The sequence below is a fragment of the Pelophylax lessonae genome (genome assembly GCF_965119305.1).
Source record: "Pelophylax lessonae genome assembly, chromosome: 5".
Classification (NCBI taxonomy): domain Eukaryota; kingdom Metazoa; phylum Chordata; class Amphibia; order Anura; family Ranidae; genus Pelophylax; species Pelophylax lessonae.
This window is the reverse complement of record NC_138772.1, coordinates 343,767,885-343,790,429: the sequence shown is the minus strand read 5'-3', so window position 1 is coordinate 343,790,429 and position 22,545 is coordinate 343,767,885. Positions and strand designations below refer to the sequence as shown.

The following is a 22,545-nucleotide window of genomic DNA, read 5'->3' as shown; positions in this document are numbered from 1 at the left end:
CGCTCATGTGATTGGCTGTGATTGACACAGCCGATCACATGGTAAACAGTCAATTTCTATTGGCTGTTTACCTTGATCAGGGATGGGCTATGTCCGAGGGATAAGCCTCACCCCCGATCGCCGCGCTGCGCGCCCCCGGGGGCGCGCAGTAGAGGGGAGATCCGGGCGACGTCATATGACGGCGGCCCGGATCCTTACAACCACTTTGCCGACGTCATTTTACATGACTCGGTATGGAAGTGGTTAAAGGAACATCTAACCACCATAATCATGGTGGGAGGAGTCAGAAACGCTGCATATGCTGGGATAATTATAGTTATGTGCTGGGAGCTAGTTGCACCCCTAGCACATATGACTTAGGCCAGAAAATGTCATGTTCTTCATACAATGAACAAGGACATGACATATTATGACAAAACACAAATAGTTATTAAAAAACATATTGCAACAATTTACACACGCTAATGCAGACTGCTGGTGGGTACTGCTGGTCATGATGTTGGGTACTGCTGGAGAAAGCCGCTGCTGCAGTAGAGAGCTGGTGCCCATCAATGCAGCTGCACCAGTGCCCATCACTGTGGGTCCTGCTGGCCGCTGGCCTGTAGGTTCTGCTGGGAGGTGGCCATGGCTTGTGGGCCCTGCTGCCACTGGCCTGTAGGTTCTGCTGGGTGCTGGCCATGGCCTTTGGGTCCTGCTGGCCTGTGGGTTATGCTGGGAGTTGGCCATAATCTGTGGGCCACAGGCCATGGCCAGCACCCAGCAGGGCAGGACCCACAGGCCATGGCCAGCACCCAGCAGGGCTGGACCCACAGGCTGTGGCCGGCTGGACCCACAGTGTTCAGGGCTATTTTGAGGTTACTGGGTGGGCACTGGGGCAGGATAAATGGGGGTTTATATAGATGGGATGTGGGGGTGTAAGGGTCTCACCTCAGAAATGGCAGCTGCCAGCTCAGCAAGTCCCTGCTCGAGCTCTGAGGGGGGGGGGCCTAGGGGGTTGATGCTGCTGTCCTGGGGTCAAGTAAAATTGCCAGTGCTCAGCCCCGCAGCCTCAATCAAGTCACATGTGCCCTGACTCCCTACCGCGCCCTGCCTCTGCCTGCCTCCAAGATCAGGGAGTTGGTTGGACAAGCCTGGTGTAAACCAGTTTTTTTTTTTTTTTTTGCCTCTGCTTCTTTCAACATGACTGATTCTCGTCATTCTTGATTTCTTTTAGGGTTTTTTTTTTTTTCAGTGGCACAGACAGACCATCATCCAAGCTTAGCAGCTAGAGGCATCACGGTACCATTTTTTTTTTTTTTTAGAGCTGGCGATCGGCTTTCAGGTGGTAACGGCCGATGTGGTGTGGGATCTGCTCGCTCATTACCCCTCCCCCCAGCTCTGTCTGGGTTTCCCGTCTCACTGGAGACCATGTCCACCCCCCACTGCATTCCAGTGGAGAGAGAGGGGGGGGGGAGAGACATCCTATTCGCCATACCATGGAACCAGGTGGGCACCGCTTCAGACAGAACCCCCCTCAGCATCAAAATGGGGGGGGGGGGGGGGACTGTAGGCCAGAAGGAATGCTGCAACAAAAATGCCATTTAAAAGGAAAAAAATTGCCAGAACCAAAGATCCCAGCAGGGAGCTAGGTCCTTATTCCTGACTAGGCAAAAAAAAAAATACTGAAAGTATAGCAGAGAGGGATATATGCCAGCTTGGACTGCCCATAGCCAAGTGTTTTTCTGCTTAGCGTCCTACTCGTGTAGGGGGGGGGGGGGGGGGTGATATAACCTATGGAGCGCTGGGTCTGTCAATGAAACAAAGTGGAAATATTTTTTTCACACACAGCATGGACATACTTAGAATTATACCCCAAAACACATTCTGCTACTACTCCCTAAGTATAAAAATACCTCATGTGGTGAGAATTTTTCAATGTGTGGACTGGGAATACTTATTGTAACTAAACCCACAACAGTAAAATCAGTCTGTATAATGCCGTAAAGCATGCTTTTTATACTCACCACAAAACCCTAAGGGATTAATTCTCTCCATTGTGATAAAAGGCTGTTTGATCCTGTCTTCTGTGATCCTCTTATTTTACTGTCATTAATCCATCTGCTGATATACCAGAGCCTTGAAGGCACTCTGCACATGCTCAGTTTGGTGTGTATTGCTGAAGTTTTTTTTTTTTTGGAGGGGGGCGTGCATGTGATCAGGGCGGGGCCAATTAGCACTGTCCAGGATCAGGGGTCACAAAGCCTCACAGGACAGAAATTCTCTGTTCACTTGCCAGGGAATAAAAGAGGCTGAACGAAGGGTAAATAAAAGCGTTCCACAAGTGCAGTTGTCTGCAGGGAATAGCTGGGTTTGGTGTCTTGCAAGAATGTTTTTAGTAGGCTGTGCATAACAGTTCAGGGAGCAGGCAGAGATGTCAATACAGACAATGGACAGTAAGTACAGGCAGCAGGAAGGGGCAACACTGCAGTGGGGTGGTGGTCAGGATCACTGTTGCTGACTGCACTCGCTCTGGTGACACTGTACTGATGTAGTGGTGATCAGAACACTTGCTGGCTGCACTGGTCTAGTGAAATTTGGACAGATGTGGCAGTGATCAGGAACACTTTCTAGCTTGCACTATTGCTAAGTGATCAGGAACACTGACTGGCTGCTCTAGTGATATTGTACGATGCAAAAGGTTGGGACTTTAAATGAGAGACATGACTGACAGCTGTGCCTGATTTTAGAAAGTAATACTTTCTAAAATCAGGCACAGCTGTTAGTCAGTTTGTATCCGACTTCATCCAATTTTTTCTATTTCATTCACAATCCTCACCAGTTTACACATATCACCCCCCCCCCCCCTTTTTCTTGCTTAATTAGTCTACCTTACTACATACTCACCCCCACTTCAATTAATTTAATAATTTTTTCAGGTTTGAAATACTTGCCATTCCCCTTACCATACATATCATTCAGTAGCATTATGACCTCTATATAGTATACAATCATGCAGGTATATAATTACTATACATACCATTCAAGTAGCACTATGATCCCTATATAGTACATACTTATTTATGACAGCCAATACTTATACTCATTCTATATAGACATACTCTGGCTACTCAGTTATACTTTCATTATAATTATGATCATTTCATATTTTCTCAATAGTTCAGTTACTTATCACACCCCCACCCCACCTCGCTCATCTCTCCATGTTCACATTATCTTTTCACCCTCCCCTCACCACACACATCAGTTCAGCAATATTATGTTTTGTGTACAAAATACAATTACTTACCATTCATTATTACTATTTACTCTATTTAGATATACTCTGCCTACTCTGTAATACCTCCACAAACTTACTTTGTATGTGACACCTTCGCCGTGCCCTCAGCTCCCGGGGGAGACACTTGGGCTGATGCCCCCACCTCCAGGACCAGTTACTGTTGGAACTACTGTGTAAGTTTTGGGGTCATGGGGACTCTGTTTCCTATCTCCCCTTCTCCCCCAATTTCTAAATTACCATCCAATGCAATGTACCTATACGCATATACTTATTTACTTATAGATATGATCATACACCGACTCTGAAGAAGTGGCGAATGTAGTCCACGAAACGCGTCAGTCTATGGATGTTATGATGTCATTTTATTACTCTGTTACTACTGTTTCATTGTCATGTTGGTTCTTTTGAGATTGTTTTTGTTGGGGTGCACACCATGTACTCTATTTATTTGTTACCATATCATCTCAGCCTATACGTGTATTACATCATGATTACCCCTTTTATGCATCAATAAATACGATACAATTTTTTTACCCAGTCATGTCTCTCATTTAAAGTCCCAACCTTTTGCATTGTCTCAATTGATATTAGGGATGGAGGCGCACGGCCAATCCCACCGTGCGTTTCATTTAAAGTCCCGCTTTCTCCCCCTTTTTCTAGTGATATTGTACTGTACCAAAAAAAAAAGCGATCACTGTGGAAACACTGGTTTCTCTCAGTCAATTGCTGTGAGATGGCAGCAGTGCTGGCTGCAATGTGCAGCCTTGTGTGATCTCTGTGCCCAATATATAACAAGCTTTTGTTTACATTTGATCTCTGTGATTGGTCACAATAGTACAGCCCTGTACCCCATTTTGTGATGTGCTGTGTCTAGTTGGATACAGTGATCAGAGTGCACTACTGTATACGCCACGGGGCATGCACAAACAGTGCAAAGGGGAGGCCTCCTAGCGCAAGGACTGGTAAGCCCTAAAGTAGAACTAAAGGCAAAACTTTTTGTTTCATTTTGGATAGAGTAAGAGGGTTAAAACCCCTGTTTTGTTGTGTTTTTTTTTTGGGGGGGGGGGGGGGAGAACCTGTATCCCTTTAGGGGAATTTCCTGTTACTACTTGTCTTTTTACCAAAACGGGAAGTGAAAGGAAATTCTTCCAAAGGTCATTGCCAAGATCACCCGACTAAGTGTCCCCATTGGATGACTTCCCCTCTATGACTGTTCTGGTGTCAACCCAGAGTTTGGGATTTTATTTTTCACTTTTGATAATAGTAAATAGAACAAATAGTTGGGAGAATCTCCCTAACAGGAGCACAGACAGCAATAAAAACTGACACGAGTTCATAAAGGCAACATGTAGGTTGCCATGCTGATTCTCTCTGGCTTTAGTACTTTCTAGTCACTGACCTGAAATTTGAACTCCTTAGGCCTGCATGCTTTTTTTGGTATAGTGGCTCATAAATTACCAAAGTCTGAAGAGCTTCATGACAGTCTTCATGTTATATACTGACTGGTTTTCTTGCTCATTATCATAGAAACATGTAAGCTGTTATGATGATCCTCTGGTATTTTCTGAGCCACTACACCTAAACAAGATGCTGGTACAATAGTTTAGATTACTGTTAGGTCAGCAACTTAGCCCAGGGCTTGACAAAACCCCAGGTACCAGGTTGCAATGGCGAATGGAAATCGTGTCCTGGTGCCTAGGTTACACCGCAGCAGTGGTCGGGATACTCCCATGTGGTGCACCCGTGGTCGTGTGACTAGCATCGGGCTGGCCAATAATTGAGGCTGTGGCTTTGCAGCCTGCTGGAGGGGGATACATGCTCCTATGTGCGAACAGCTGCCCTCTGGTGGATGGTACTGTGATGGGCGTGGCTTGCTCTCACTGCCCGCCCACCTCCGACATCTTCCCAGGTTGACAGCTGAGCTTGATCGGTTCCCCTATCAACTCATGGTTCCAGAGGAAAGAAACTCACTCTGTGTATGGGCTGCTTGAGACAGTAATGAAGCCAGACACTATCATGGCAGCTGGGCAACTATAATTTTCAAAAGGAGAATAAGTTAGTCTGTGTACACAGGAACTATACAATTATGTGAAGCTTGCCTTGGGCATGGTTACGTCATTCTGCTCTGCGGTGTCCCAAACAAAACAACCTTTCACAAGTCAGATTTAAGTTCTATAAGCAAGGAAGACACAATGGTTAACAATAAATTGTCTCTTTAATTTGGTAATTTAAAGTCCATCCAACATTTTATTTGTCATGCTTTGACGTCACTGCTGCCACAACACCAAAGATTCCAAAATAACTCAGTGAAATACTTCAGGTAACAAAGTTCTTGTCTTATCCTTGTGACATATTTTGAATGGAAGGGTTCCAAGTATATAGTATTAAACTTATAAAAAATAATTTACATTAACCAAAGGGAAAATGAAGCAATGTTTGCTTAACAAAGTATATAAAACTTAATTTAAACAGACCCTGAAACAATATTAATTAAAATAAATTAAGACTTTTGACGAGAAAACAATACAAGGCTTCCATTGGGTACTCAGGTTTCCACTTCAATTTTTTGAACACCGGTACCTCAGAAGTCTGATTACTGTTTTTTTTTTTTTTAGTAATCTTGTTACATGAAACCAAACACACATAACACCTGTGTTTTCTCATTTCAGGGACACTTTTGTCTTTTGCGTGAATGATCCGCATCATCCAGTGGTCAATGCTCAGCTCAGACTTAAAAGTACACAAAGAAAAAAAATAAACAATGCTGTAAAGAAACTTAGCTGTGAAAAACACTGTGAGCGGTTTCTTCAAAAATACATATAAAAATAGAAAAGAAGTGGGAAAGTGAGTCCGATTTAAAAAACTGTAATTTTGCTTGCCTCTCGTACGCCACTTAGATAAGCGCCGGTCACAGTCTGTGGAAAATGACGATTCGTGGCCTATAAGAGATCACAAATACAAGGATGTCAGCTTCAAATGTCTGGTTTTATTTTATTGCATTCAAATGCAGTCAAACAATTAGTGATGACAGGCAATGCTGAAAGATAAATCAAATTCTATGTTAGCCTAAAACCTCTTATGCAGAACATTTTTGCTATTCATTTTCTATTTTTGGATAGAATATTAATGTTTCTATGCCATCTCATTCGGTCTCTGGTTTTTGGTTTTATAACTGCTTTGATCTTTAATCTGCTTTCCTTTCCACTTTCTGTCTTTTAAATTTCTATGATGGGTACTGCAGCAGCCCAGCCTTCCACAAGACCCACTGACCATCAAAGTCACACCCACTGGGCTGCAGGAGGAGTCAATCATTGCTGCTGCATCCAAGGAAACAGAGGTACCAAGGTGCTGAATAAAAATCATCAAGAATCAATAAAAAAAATGCAATAATTTTTTTCAAACAAATAATCCAAACGCACACTTGGGCAAAGGAAGATCAGCATCGATGTGGGAGGGTGAACAGTCACAGCTCAGCAACAGGGACCTGCAAGGATTGATGAGCCAGGTAATGGAGAGCCCCGATCTGCCAGGAAGCATGACACAACTTTGTCTAGTACCAGCCTCCCTCTACATTCGGGCTGAAACCGATGCTGAGAGGAGGTGGGCGGACACATATTTTTGGACTCCACCCCTTTTTCAAAGTCCCCAGGAAACACGTATGCCCGTCCAACTCCTCTCCTAGCATTGATTCCAACCCTGAGTGTACAGGGAGGTCGGTACTAGACATCGCTGCAGCATGCTTCCAGGTCCGACTATCCATTACTGTCACTTTATTCTGTTTTTTTTTTTTCTATGCATTTTACAATTCAGTTGCTACTTATGTTTTACAATCTTTTGTGAGCACTTTGTTTGTGCTTTAGGCACAAATATCTTTATTGCTGCTGCAGTACCTGCAATGCACACAGAAATGTAAAAATTGACATGAAAACTAATCTAATAGAGAAAAGACATGTGGGACTTTTTCAAGAAATTGAAAACGTATTAAAATTCCTAACGCTTTAATTATGTAGAACATTATAAAATCCACAGAATCAAGTTTAGGGAATTTATGCACAAATCAGAATGTGCCACCGATTTAGACTGTGCGTGCTCATGGTACCACCCAGTGGGCATTATATTTATATAGATCCACAGACTCAAATTGTATCTCAGAATTTCATACTATCCAATTATAACATATATAAAGAGCCGGTTCAATGACCATATATAAATGCATAACCATTAAGAAGGTCTGATATTACAAAACAGTGGGACATCAGAGGATGCTGTATCTCAACACGCTGATGATAGGAAAGGTACAGTATTTAACATTATAAAATATTAGTAACCCCACTTCGTGCTTAATGGTAACTGCAATCCAAACAAAAATTAAAAACAATAAGCAGCTGACTAAAATAAATAAATAAGAATAATAAATGGTTAAAAAAAATCCCCCAAAAAAATAAAAAACAGCAGTTGTAAATAAATACCCTTAGATGACCGAAATAGAAGGGTAATCCTTATTGTATACAGCATTACACCACAAAAAAACTGTGCTCATAAATAACTATTATCCAAAAAGCATTTATAAATTTAAAAAAATTCACTCACATGAGAATAAAAACAATACAACTACCTCCACCCTGCTCACCGCAAACAGAAGCCAGGCACTAGAACCAGCATAGGGTCAGACAATGGGTCCAAGGATTTCATCCTCATACCTAATGGCAGTCAGGATGCCATTGTCTAGCCTGTAGAGGTCTGTGCGTCCCTCCATGGATATGCCTCCCCAGACCATCACTGACCAACCACCAAACCGCTCATGCTGAACGATGTTACAGGCAGAATAACCTTCTCCACGGCTTCTCCAGCCTCATGAAGTCTGTTTCTGATTGTTTGGTCAGAGACATTCACACCAGTGGCCTGCTGGATGTTACTTTGTAAGGCTCTTGCAGTGCTCATCCTGTTCTTCCTTGCACAAAGGAACAGATACCGGTCCTGCTGATGGGTTAAGGACTACGGCCCAGTCCAGCTCTCCTAGAGTAACTGCCTGTCTCCTGGAATCTCCTTCATGCTCTTGAGACTGTGCTGGGAGACACAGCAAACCTTCTGGCAATGGCACGTATTGATGTGCTATCCTGGAGGAGTTGGACTGCCTGTGCAACCTCTATAGGGTCCAGGTATCGCTTCATGCTATCAGTAGCGACACTGACCCTAGCCAAATGCAAAACTAGTGAAAAACAGCCCGAAAAGATGAGCAGGGAATGTCCCTGGCCTCCACCTGTAAAACCATTCCTGTTTTGGAGGCTGTCTCATTGTTGCTCAATATCCCAGGAGTTTAATAGACTTGATGCTATCCTCTGATTAAAACGTGTTCCTTTAATTTTTTGGAGCAGTGTAAAATAAAGTTAAAGAAAGAAAAAAAGGATGGGGAAAACAACAACAGCAGCCAGGTCCACACATCCTACTGGACCGAGGAAGGGAATCCCACCAACCCCACCATACTTTAAAATAGCATAACCCCTGCATAAACAACTATAAAAATGAACAAATCATGAAAAACAGTTATACAATAATTTAATTATGGAAAGAGAGTGGGGGATCTCAAAAAAAATGTTTGAAACGTATGTTTTCATTCAATCCTGGTGCTTTTGTTGCATCGAACGTGAAGTTCAAGTTAGAGAAGTGATCTATTTATGTCATCTCCTAGCTCTTAATGTGCTCCAATATAAAGAACTTTGTCACAGTAAGATCAAATCTTTGGTATAAGTCGATGCAGTGGCTCAGCGTAGTCATTTTTCCATTTTTAATGATATACATGGTCTGTTTTTCCAACATAATAGGCTTTGCAAGAACGTTGCATAATTATTAAGATACCCCACCCGCTGACAGTTCACGTCAATACGTGTAATTGCAGGAGTGGATATACATCTTTGCTCATGGATCAGAGATTCTCTTGATCTCAGCATTGCTTTTTGCTTTTTTTTAACTTTACCCTGTTTTTATTAGCTGCTCTGAGATACTGTCTATATGGAATACTATTTTTAAGAGGTCCTGGATGTACACTGGATGCGCGGAGGATTTTTTAAGCCGATGATGATTTTTTAAGCCGATGATGGCTCACGATATAGGTCAGAAATAAGATGACCATCTTCCTGTGCTTCAATTTGGACATCAAGGAAGGTAACCCTTCATTGATCACATAACCTAGTACATTTCAAATTACAAACCAGCAGTGAGTAATGAAAACTTTTATATTTGATGCTTGCAATTCATTCTATGGCCCTATATACAGTGCCTTGCAAAAGTATTCACCCCCCTGACTTTTTACCTATTGTGTTACATTACAGCCTTAAGTTCAATGTTTTGTTTATCTGAATTGTATGCGACAGATCAGAACAAATAGTCTAAGTTGGTGAAGTGAAATTAGAAAAATATATACATAAAACTATTTTTTAGAAATAGAAAACAGAAAATTGGCATGTGCGTATGTATTCACCCCCTTTTGTTATGAAGCCCATAAAAAGCTCTGGTGCAACCAATTACCTTCAGAAGAAGAATTTCATTAGTGAAATGATGTCCCCCTGTGTGCAATCTAAGTGTCACGTGATCTGTCATTACATATACACTCCTTTTTTGAAAGACTCCAGAGGCTGCAACACCTAAGCAAGAGGCACCACTAACCAAACACTGCCATGAAGACCAAGGAACTCTCCAAACAAGTAAGGGACAATGTTGTTGAGCAGTACAAGTCAGGGTTAGGTTATAAAAAATATCCAAATCTTTGATGATCCCCAGGAGCACCATCAAATCCATCATAACCAAATGGAAAGAACATGGAACAACAGCAAACCTGCCAAGAGACAGCCGCCCACCAAAACTCACGGACCGGGCAAGGAGGGCATTAATCAGAGAGGCAGCACAGAGACCTGAGGTAACCCTGGAGGAGCTGCAGAGTTCCACAGCAGATACTGGAGTATCTGTACATAGGACGACAATAAACCGTACACTCCATAGAGTTGGGCTTTATGGCAGAGTGGCCAGAAGAAAGCCATTACTTTCAGCAAAAAACAAAATGGCACGTTTTGAGTTTGCGAAAAGGCATGTGGGAGACTCCCAAAATGTATGGAGGAAGGTGCTCTGGTCTGATGAGACTAAAAATGAACTTTTCGGGACCTCATCCGGGACCTCTTAAAATGAACTTTTCGGCCATCAAAGAAATCGTTATGTCTGGCACAAACCCAACACATCACATCACCCAAAGAACACCATCTCCACAGTGAAACATGGTGGTGGTGGCAGCATCATGCTGTGGGGATGTTTTTCAGCAGCCGGGACTGGGAAACTGGTCAGAGTTGACAGAAAGATGGATGGTGCTAAATACAGGGATATTCTTGGGCAAAACCTTACCACTCTGTGGGTGATTTGCAGCTAGGATGGAGGTTCACCTTCCAGCAGGACAATTACCCCCAAACACACTGCTAAAGCAATACTTGAGTGCTTTAAGGGGAAACCTGTAAATGTGTTGGAATGGCCCAGTCAAAGCCCAGACCTCAATCCAATAGAAAATCTGTGGTCAGACTTAAAGATTGCTGTTCACAAGCACAAACCATCCAACTTGAAGGAGCTTGAGCAGTTTTGCAAGAAGGAATGGGCAAAACTCCCAGTGGTAAGATGTGGCAAGCTCATAGAGACTTATCCAAAGCGGAGCTGTGATTGCCGCAAAAGGTGGCTCTACAAAGTATTGACTTTAGGGGGGTGAATAGTTATGCACATTGACCTTTTCTGTTATTTTGTCCTATTTGTTGTTGGCTTCACAATAAAAAAAAAAAAAAAAAATCTTTATAGTTGTGGGCATGTTCTGTAAATTAAATGATGCAAATCATCAAACAATCCATGTTAACTCCATTGTGTGAGGCAACAAAACACGAAAAAATGCCAGGGGGGGGGGGGGGGAAATCGGGGAATACTTTTGCAAGGCACTGTATTTTTTTTGGAGAATGTTGTATTTATAATGTTTGTTTTTATGTCTATACACAAATGGTTTTCCTTTCATTTATATTTTGAACTGAATGGCTTGTTTTACAAGCTGATCATATACAATTACTTTATGGATCTCCTGCACAATTGTAATCTGCAAACACATTGAGATACAGCATTCTCTGATGTCCCACTATTTTGTAATATCAGACATTCTCAATTGTTATGCATTTATATATGCTCATTTACCCGCTGGATACAGGAAGTCCTTCACCTTCAGGTTATACTGCTGCTTACATGAGGATTGGACACTGGCAAACAAAAAAAAAAAAATTTTGGCCAGTCCAAAATATTCCCAACTACCACCAGTATGCCTTTATTTTATAGCAAAGCAAGCCCAAGAGCATGATGATAAACACAGAGGGGAAGTCCCTCAATGGACTTTGAGAAAAGGATCTTACAGTATTTCTTACTCGTACAATGAGGAACACAGGAAGACTTTAATCCTCAATATATCCAAAAGCAGTCCAACTAAAGCCTCGTACACACTATCAGATTATCGAACGATCTTTCGTCTGATTTTTGTTGTATTCTAGTCTCATATTCAAAGTGAAGAGGTTACTTTCATACGAAAATTCTCGTATGACAGAATTCAACTTCAGAAGTGATGTCATGTGTTGAATTGTTTTGTATGTGTTCTTTCGTTTCTGAGCATGCCTAGTCTTGCTCTTACAATTTTTTTCGGACGAAAAACTTTACTAATTAAACAAAAATCTGACGTTGTGTTGAGGTATGATAGAAATTTTATAGCCTGCACATCCAGATTTTGTCACAGAAAAAGCAGACAACCCTCTGTGAAGTCAGTCTGTGAGTACAATTAGAGAGTCTGACTTCCTAAAAGACTCCTAATCTGCCAGGTACACCCTAATTACCCAGACCACATCCAAGACATGCAAGGCAATTTCCTTCAGATGTTTAGGCCTGGGACACAGGGAAGGCAACACAATGTCTTCATTCAAAAGACAGTCAGAGACCACCTTAGGAAGGAATAACAGACATAAGGTGAACGACAGGATAATGTCGTCAGATCTGACACCCTCTATGCAGAGGTGATAGCAACAAAGGTCACCTTCTGGGGCTGTGTATACAGGGAAACCTCCTGAATATTTACAAAGAGAAGCTTCAGTAGAGCTGAAAGCAACACATTAAGATTCCAGGGCGGCAACTAGGCCTGCACTGAAGGAACCAAATGTCGGACACCCTGAAGAAAAGGTACGCACGTGGGAGTGTGTGGCCAAAGGTCGTTGAAAAAAAGACAGCCAAAACCCGATACCTGACCCTTGATGGTACGCAATGCCAAATTCTGTTAAACCCCCATTGAAGGAAGGTTAAGATCCAATCCACCGAGAAGGAGCGAGGATGAACCCCAAAAGACTCACACCACGCAATGTATGGCTTCCTCGTACAATAGTAGATCTTCCTATAGGAAGATTTCCTAGCTTTTAACAGTGTAGGAAACACTGATTCAAACAAATCTCCATCCTTCAGCACCTTGCATTCTACAGCCAAGCCAGCAACCGTAAAGCAGGATGGAAGATTGCTCCTTGGGACAGCAGATCCTCTCAGAGAGAGGAAGTCCCCAAGGAGCATCGGCGACCAGCCGTACCAGATCGGCATACCAAGACCGACGAGGCCAGTCTGGAGCCACTAGAATGACCGGAATCCCTTCTGCCTGAATCCTGCACAGGAGTCGTGGTAGAAGTTTGAGAGGGCTGCAACAAATCATTCAGCCCACCTTAGAATTCCGGCTACTTACCGAGCTGCCAGGACACTTCTTGTGCCCCCTTGGTGATTAACATAAGCCACAGCCATGGCATTGTCCGATTGAATGCGCACTGGGCAACCCCGAAGACGATCCGTTCAATGATCCAGACACAGTCTGATCACTCGGAGTTCAGTAGTCTGAACTCTTCCAGCGTCCAGATCCCCTGAACAGAATGCTTGCCGAGCTTCCCCAGCCAGACAGGCTGGCATTCATGTTGACCACTGTGCAATACAAGGGAAGAAAGGATTTTCCCAGCAAAAGCACCAGAGAATGAAGCCACCATATCAGGGCCTCCTTCGTTCCCCCAAATCAGCCAGCCTGATTAACCAGAGACTGCAGAGTCTTGTCCCATTTGGTCAGAATCTCCCTTGCAGGGACCTCATATGGAACTGTGCAAACCAAACTGCCTCGAAAGGTAAGTACCATCAGGCCCAGCACCCGCATGCAAGTTCGCTGCAAGAGCAGACTTCTGAAAATTCAGAATCCAGCCAAACTTGCAGAGTTCGTTTTGAGATCTCCAGGTTTTCCACCAGAGCAGAGGGAGACTCCGCTCACGGAAGGAGATCGCCCAAGTAGCCCAGTAACGCAATCCCCCGTTGGCATAGCCACAGCAAAGCGAGAAAACCCTGGTGACTGCCACATATTGGAATGTGAAGGTAGGCATCCTTGATATCAATAATGGCGAGGAAAGCTCCCTGACTCAGGGATGCCACCAGGGTTCAAATGGATTCCCTTCAGAACTTCTGTACCCACACAAAGCAGTTGAGCGCCTTGAGGTCCAGGATTGAATGCACTTGCCTTCCTTCCTGGTGACTATGAACAGGTTTGAGTAAAAACCCTCAAAACTTTCCGAAGCCGGAACCATCCCCACTTGAAGGAAAAGGTCTTGTACTGCCCCAAAACAGGCCCTTAAGCAGTCTGGGGACAGGTGCAAGTTGGAAGGAAAAAAACCTCGCTGGGGGAGAGCGAAACTCGATCTTGTAGCCAGACCAAATTACTTTGTGGACCCACTTGTCTTGCACCAGGGAAGTCTACAGATTCCGAAACCAGTGAAGACGTCCCCTCACCCCTGATATGGATGGGGGCCCACCTTTATGCAGAAGGAGCCTTGTCCACTGGTCTGGAGAAGCTCGAGCTTGGCTTGCCAGACCAGGTTTGTTTGAATCCTCTTGAAGAGGCCCTGAAAGGCTTTCGAGCCCTTGTCAGTCGACCCTGAGGGACGAAAGAGAAGGAAGGCCCATGTCTGCGACGATGTTCCTTGCCCTTAGTAGCCTGTGGAAGAAAAGTACTCTTTCATCCTGTGAGACGTTTAATGATGTCATCCAGGGTAGCTCCAAACAGGCGATCTCCTTGGAAAGGAAGATCAGTCAAGGCATTTTTTGAAGTCTGATTCGCAGACCAGCCTTGAGCCAAAGAAACGCCAAAGGACCACTGCCAAAACAGAGAGGCGAGCCAGGGGGAGCCACAGTCAAAGAGGCATCACAGATAAACTGCAGCCCCTAAACCATCTCATCTGCCAGCTCGGTAAAGGCAGGGGGGAGTTGTTCCCCCCTCCAGGCAAAAGAGCTTAGCCCACGTTTGCAACATTAGGGCAATGGTGAATACTGGCCGCATTGCAGAACCAGCCAGAGTGTACATATTGCGGACCACAGCCTCCGCCTTCTGGACAGTCGGATCCTTAAAGGCCGGGGACTCTTTAACCGGAATCATGGTTGCCTTGTTTAATCTGGAAACTGGAGGGTCCACCATCGGTGGCACAGACCACTTTTTCAGAAAGGACTCCCCTTAGGGGAAACGCCTAGTAAACCGCATAGGAACCCCACAGAGACGCTTTGGTCGTCCTCACTCTTTAGTGACAATTCTGTCAAAATAGGCAGGGAAAGGAAAAATCCTTTGCCACTCTGGATGGCTTGTGAGTGATAAAGGTACCTGCACCTCCGTCACAGCTTCAGCTGCGTCCTCCATCTTTAGGGTCTCAAGCACAGATACAATCAGTGGATCCATTAGCGCCTTTTTTGCGCACGGTCACAGACGTGGAGAAATCATCCTCACTATCAGAGGATTCCAGGCGCGTGGTTGCAGACCCAGCAGAGTGACCCACGTCTGCGGCGGCCGAATCGGATTTAGGATCTGATGAGACAGATGAGGCAGGGGAAGGCCAGGGGTGCTTTTTGCTAGCCGTCGCCTAAAGCCACCTCCATCCAGGGCACTAAGAGACTCCAGGACCTGCCGTCATTGCATGGATGGATGGTTGGGACCCGCAGCCTCTGAGAGGGGATCAGGTGGGGAAAAGTGCTTCAGGGACCCCATAAGAGAAGAGGGGGACCCACACAAAAAAAGTGTATAACACCGCTAGGGACACCCCACCACGCTGGTGGCACCACAGGGTCCAGCACAGAGCATTACCACTGCTACAGCAGAGAAAGGGAGAGAAAACTCCACAAAGACTCACCACCACCGATTAGGCAACTACAGCACCAGCCAAACCTGCACCCATGCGGCAATCAGGAAGAGAAAAAACCCAGGAGTCAACACTAGGGGATGAGGAGGGGCTCCCACTGCCGAAACCACCATCCTACAGCTTCAAAAACATGGCTGCTGCTATTTTCAATGAGGAAAACCACAACAAAATGGCCACCGAGGCTACACAAACATGGCCGCCGATATACAGCACAAAAGGCTACAAGAAAATGGCAGCTCCGTGCGGTGCCAAACGGCTCCAGGGGGGACCCTAAAAGCATCGAACACAATCCCAGCAGGAAGGAGGGGTCCTGGCAGAAGCCCCTACCATGTACAGCCCCCTCCCAAAGGTAGATTGTCCGGTCGCTGGTGGCGCGCTCCCCACTCCTATTGCCAGCTCAACACCCCAGACTGACCTAAAAGGTATGGCCACCCCATGGGAGGGGGGTGCGGGCAGATGGGGGGTAACAAGTCCGCAGAGGACCACCGAGAAGGGGGGGGGGAGCGCTGCGTGGGATGGAGGGAAACCTAGGGGTCTGAGCGTCCCAGGGAGGGGCCCATGTCCACCCCAAAAACCTCCAGGGTTGGGGGGGGGGGGGACAGATACTAACAATATCAGGAAAAAGTTGGCACCGCTCCTGACAGACCACCACGCCATTGGAATAGGGGAGGCTCTCAGCCAGGAGGAGCGCTGCCACTCAGGCCGAGGCCAGGTTGTATGCGCCCTCGTCCAGAGGGACTATGTCGTGGCTGACCTAGCGCAGAGCTGATGCCTGCGCGCACTCGTTGGCCAGACTGGGGGGACCCTCTGGATCTAGACTATCCAGTCCGTGGCCCAGTCCGGCAGTTGAAAGTAGATTCTCACAGGAACAAAACAACAAAGATAGTAAAAATTTCCATTTAAAACGAAAAAAATTGCCAGGACCAGAGATCCCAGCAAGGAACAAGGTCATTACTCCTGACTAGGCAGAAAAAACTGAGTGCCTAAGAGAGTGGCTGAGAGTGGGAGTATACCCTCTGAGATTGCCCCATAGGCATAGTCAAGCTTTTTCCTGCCTAGTGTCCTACTCCTGTAGGGGGGCAGTATAACCTAACTGTCAAGAAGATATGGAGCTGTGTCCGTCAATGAAGGAAAGAGAAATGTAAACATCTCTTGTGACAGTAATAGGCAGCGACAGGTACTCTTTATAGAAGGATCTGGGATCAGCTTGGGGACAATTGGCAGGGTTACTTGATCGGAGACTCGATCGCAGCCAAATCCAGCTTAGCTGGGACTCTAATCAGCCAGTGGATGTTCCGGCTGGTTGCTCGGGTTTCCCGGTGGAACTGGAGACTCGGTGCAGAGCGGCGGAAAGGGGCCGGGGGGGGGGACCATCTCTTCCTGCTCGCTGGGATAACGGCTGAGGGGCTGCTGAGCCGCATCAGTTGTTATCACCAGAAAGCCGACCGCCAGCTCTAAAAACCAGTAAAGGGTCAATGCCTGCAGCTGCAGGCATCATCCAGGTAAAACCACTTCTTTAAGCTGACATACAGGTATGTCAGTTTGCAGGAAGTGGTTAATATCAAACATTTGAACCACTAGTGATACTAACATAATTACAGTGGTACCATTCAATAGGGTCCCTATATATTCTTATTCACTTGATTAGCGCTGCATGTATTTTTACAACACATATTTGTCCTTTGTGGCGCTGGTTACTTTTTTTTTGTTTTTGGGACATCAGCGCGTTTTTTTCTCTTTAACATTCCTCATTGGAGCCTGCATGACAGCTTACAGCACACCTGGATCCGCCCTCCTCTGCATCCTTGCAGGCCTGCTCTGGCAGCAGGACATGCAGACCACCCTGCCTGCCTACTGTGCTCACCGTGCTCAGCCCGTAGCCTAATAAACAGCAGGCAAATTAAAACTTCAACTGTGCGCCCTCTCTCTTACCAGGAGCAGTGTTGAATTTTTAATTTGCCTGCTAGGGAGCACAGAAGACAAAAATCCAAATCATCAGCAAGTGGTTTGGGTACCCCCCCCCACCCCTCGGCAAGTGGTTTGGGTACCCCCCCCACCCCCCTTGGGTACCCACACCCCCTCCCACCCCACCCCCCCCCGGTCGTTGCCATGCACTGGTGATGACAAGGACAACCACCTTGTGAGTAATAGTAGAGAGAAGAATGTCTCTGGTTGGTTCAAATGGTGGTTTGTGAAGCACAAAAAAAAACAGATTCAGATTCCACATAGTCACAGAGGAATAAACGAGGGGAGCTACACAAGAGACTCTCAATACAAAAAAGAGTTAGAGGCCAATGGTCTCTGAAACAAAATAGAAAGAGCAGAAACCTTGCCCTTGAAAGTGCTAAAAGCCAAGCGCTAATCCAGAGTCCACTGCTAGAAGGAGAGGATTTTTTCGACAAAAACGCCTAGGGTGGAAGCTCTGAGATACACGTCAAGTCAAATATGCCTTTCATATCCAATGACAGATCTTGCAGAAAGTAGGCTTCCTAATTATCGTAGGAATCACAGATTCATAAATGCCTCTGTCTCTGAAGACCTGGGCTTGAACAGCCTTGCCACAGGAAGCAGGATGGTAATTTGTTTTTGAGATGGAAGACCCTAGTGATCTGGAAGAGCCCAGGGAGTATGTTAGCAGTCTTATCAGGTCTGATGTACCACCTCTGGGCCAATCCAGAGCAATGAAAATCACCAGAATGTCCTCCATCTTGATCCTGCAAAGCAGACGAAAAACTGAATTTTTGTAAAATCTTACCGTAAAATTCCTTTCTCTGAGTCCTCCGACAGTCGCCGCCAACTCATACAGTCTTCACCAATGGGTATTGACTTCCTCTCCACAGGAGTAGCTAGGCATAAGACTTGTTAAAAACAAAAGCATTTAACATAGACACACCCATGGGGGCTGTCCCACTGGTCAATACCCCCCTGCAATAAGCCATCCCAACTCAGTTTGGTAGCATAGCAGTAAGTGTACAAGAAAACCCCAAAAGAGGGGCGGGGTCGGCGACTGTCGGAGGACTCAGAGAAAGGAATTTTACGGTAAGATTTTACAAAAATATCAGTTTTCTCTTATGTCCTCCGACAGTCGCCGCCCACTCATACAGTCTTCACCAATGGGATGTCCCAAAGCAGTGTAGACATGAGGGGTGGGAGACGCAACCGTAGAAAAGGCAACGCAGTACCCACATCAGAGAAAGGAACCTTACACGAACAGTAAGAGAACCTTCTGGGCAACAGAAAAAGGCTCAACAGGAGCAACAACCCAGGAAAGCAAATAACCCAGGGGATAAACAACCCCAACAGCCAGGGACCCACAAAAAAAACAGGGTCCCCTATGGCACTGCCGCACAGAGAACTTTGCGGCCAAAGGAGGCATCAGCTGATGCCAGAACATCAATCTTATAGAATTTGGAAAAGGTGTGCACCGGCGACCAAGTCGCAGCCTTGCACACCTGGGCCACCGAAGCCTAATGCCGGTAGGCCCAGGACGTACTCATTGATCTGGTAGAGTGCGCCTTAACAGGGAAGGGTGGAACCCGTTCCTTCAAACCATATGCCTGAACAATTGTCTGTCTGATCCATTAGGCAATGGTCGCCGCAGACGCAGCCATGCCCTTCCAAGGCCCCTCAGGAAGGACAAAGAGAGAATCCGATTTTCGAAAGGATTCAGTGGACGACAGGTAAACCCTGATCGCCCTGACAACATCCAAGGAATGCAATGCGCACACCGCCCTAGTGTAACACCATTTATTTGAAGTTAATAGAAGCCATAAAAACAGGTACTCACAAACAGATAGGAAGTCATGCATGGAAATAAATATCCCCCGATGATGTTTACAGGGCTGTCTCCTCCTAGCCTCGGCGGCTCAGCTGTTCGTCCTGCACTAGTCAGTGAGTATCGTACGGCTAAGCCAACCGCCTCGGATTACTCAAGGAGACTCGATGTGGTGAGCCTGCGCACGGTCCAGCCGCCGCCGCACACCCTCCAAGAGCCGGATGCTATAGCCGCTCAGAGAAACTGACAATGCGGTTAAGCAGAGGGAGACTCCACGATCGGGACCCAGAGCATGACTTGCATGGGGTTGCTAAGGACAACGTTTCGGAGGCGTAGCCTCCTTCTTCAGATCTCAACACCCCAGAGATCCTTTGCCCTCATTTATATAACAATATAGCCGCTATATTGTTATATTGTTGATCCTTGAGTAATCCGAGGCGGTTGGCTTAGCCGTACGATACTCACTGACTAGTGCAGGACGAACAGCTGAGCCGCCGAGGCTAGGAGGAGACAGCCCTGTAAACATCATCGGGGGATATTTATTTCCATGCATGACTTCCTATCTGTTTGTGAGTACCTGTTTTTATGGCTTCTATTAAGTTCAAATAAATGGTGTTACACTAGGGCGGTGTGCGCTCTGTTCCTTTATTTTTTGTACAGCTGCTTTGCCTCATATCCCATGGAGAGTTAGGAGAGCTGCCACGCTTCATTCATGTGTCTCACCACAGGCCATATTACAAGATTCCCCAGCTTGAGAATCAATCTCCAGGATCTGCGCAGGGACTGGTAATGTGTGTTTTCTCTAAGGAATGCAATGCAACCTCCTTAGGATGCTTAGGCTTCGCACAGAGCGAAGGTAAAAATCACACACACCATCTTAGGGAGAAAGGACGGGTTAGGTCGCAAGACCACCTTATCCTTATGAACCACCAGGTAAGGAGAGCGGCAAGACAACGCCGCCAACTCCGACACCCTGTGAGCCGAAGTGATCGCCACTAGAAAGGCAACCTTCTTAGACAGCAGAGGCAACGATATGTCCTGGATGTTTTCAAAGGGAGGATGCTGTAACACCGACAGAACCAAGTTCAAGTCCCATGGAGGTAGAGGCGCCCCCCGGGGAGGGCCCAAGTGGCGCACACCTTGAATGAAGGTGCGAATTAAAGAATGAGACGCCACAGGGCGTTGAAAAGGAACAGCCAGTGCAGATACCTGGCCCTTAACCGTGGCCAGCGCAAGGCGCTGGTCCACACCAGACTGGAGGAAAGCCAACACTCTCGCCACCAAGTATGAACGAGGAGAAAAGCCCCTGGACTCACACCAGGCAAAATAAGCTTTCCAAGTACGGTAATAAATCTTACCAGACGAGGCTTTCCTAGCCTTGATTAAAGTAGGAATGACCTCCGAGGAGAGACCCCTGTCTCTCAGGACCTGGCTTTCAACAGCCATGCCGTTAAAGCCAGCGACTTTAAAGCAGGATGGAAGATCGGTCCCTGAGACAGAAGATCGTCCCGCAGCGGGAGCTGCCAAGGAGACTTGACGGCTAGGTGAACGATGTCCGCGTACCAGGACCGGCGTGGCCATTCCAGCACCACCAGAATCACCAACATCGGTTCCGAAGCCAATCTGCGAAGGAACCTGGATAACAACTGAATCAAAGGAAAGGCATACATCAGACGATACTAATGCCAAGGGGCCACCAGCGCATCCGAGGCATCCGCCAGAGGATCCCGCATTCTTGCCACGAACCTTTCCACCTTGTTGTTTAGCCGAGACGCGAACAGATCCACATCAGGGGATCCCCACTTCGCACACAGCATTTGGAAGACTTCCGGGTGTAGGGACCATTCCCCCTGATCCAGGGTCTGGCGGCTCAGATAATCGGCCTGCCAATTCTCCACACCCGGAATGTGAACTGCTGAAATCGCCGGGACATGAGTCTCGGCCCAAGACCGAATGCCGGTTACCTCCCGGGCCGCCCGGGCACTCCTGGTGCCCCCTTGGTGGTTGACGTAAGCCACCGCGGTAGCATTGGCCGTCTGGATGGCCCAGAAGTCGATCCGACCACTGGAAGAGACACAGTTTGATCGCTCTCAATTCCAATATGTTGATCGGAAGGGAGGATTTCTCCTCCGACCAAGTGCCCTGGGCAGACAGGTTGCCCAGGACTCCACCCAAGCCAGACAGGCTGGCATCCGTGGTAATCACTGTCCACAGTAACGGTCAGAAGGATTTCCATTCCGACACAGCCGGGGACTGAAGCCACCACAGAAGATCCATTCTGGTCTGGCGACTCAACGAGACACTCAGATCCAAGGACTGAGGCAGTGTGAAGTGAGGACCGCGTGTGAAACTGAACAAACGGTATCACCTTGAAGGCTGACACCATCAACCCCAGGGACCGCATACAGGTCCTGAGTGACGAGACTTTGTTATCCCTGAGGGACCTGATCTCGTTCTGTAGGGTCCGGAGCTTGTCCTCCGGCAGAAAAACCTTTGCTTGAGCAGAGTCCAGAACCATTCCCAAATAGGGAAGACGAACCGAAGGAGACAAAGTCGACTTCTGAACGTTGATGGTCCAACCGAACTCCTGGAGCGTCTGTACCGTAGTCGACAGATCGCGCAACAGGCTCTGACTGGCACTCGATCTTAACAGGAGATCGTCCAGATATCCCAAGACCGCAATGCCCTGTGCCCGCAACAGGCCCAGAACAGGCGCCAGCACTTTGGTAAAGACCCTTGGAGCCGAAGCGAGACCGAATCGGAGGTACCTCTGATGACCCTCGAAAATGGGGATGTGCAGGTACGCATCCTTCAGGTCGATAGAGGCCAGGAATTCCCCTGGACTCAGGGAGGCCACCACCGAGCGGAGAGATTCCATGCGGAACTTTCGAACTTGCACAAATCGGTTCAGAGCTTTCAAGTCCAGGATCGGACGTACCTTGCCCTCCTTTCTGGGCACAGTGAACAGATTCGAGTAAAACCCACGAAACCTGTCCCGATGAGGCACCGGGACAATCACCCCCTGGGCAAGGAGGTCCTGCACCGCTCGATGCAGGACTCGTAAAGGCTCTGGGGTCAAATGAAGATTTGAGGGAAAGAATCCGTCTGCCAGCCGCAAAAGGAATTCGATCTTGTATCCTGATCAAATGATTTCCTGAACCCACCTGTACTGGCCCTTTAAGAGCACTGCGGATCCCACAGCCCACCGCTAAATAGACTGTGTACACAGACCCCCCGCAGGGACAAAC

At 46.6% G+C, this 22,545-nt stretch overlaps 1 protein-coding gene across 2 annotated transcripts in view; it reads right to left on the bottom strand.

Annotated features, from left to right (window-relative positions):
• Positions 1 to 5,815: 5,815 nt before the first annotated feature.
• KDM1B (lysine demethylase 1B) overlaps positions 5,816 to 22,545 on the bottom strand; it is a 128,544-nt gene continuing 111,814 nt past the window's right edge. The window contains exon 21 of one of the 2 annotated variants that reach the window (XM_082258769.1): positions 5,816 to 6,216. In XM_082258769.1, coding sequence (XP_082114895.1) covers positions 6,133 to 6,216 — 84 coding nt within the window. In that variant the 3' untranslated portion in view covers positions 5,816 to 6,132. The remainder of the gene's footprint in view (positions 6,217 to 22,545) is intronic. The other variant, XM_082258768.1, reaches the window with a different exon arrangement.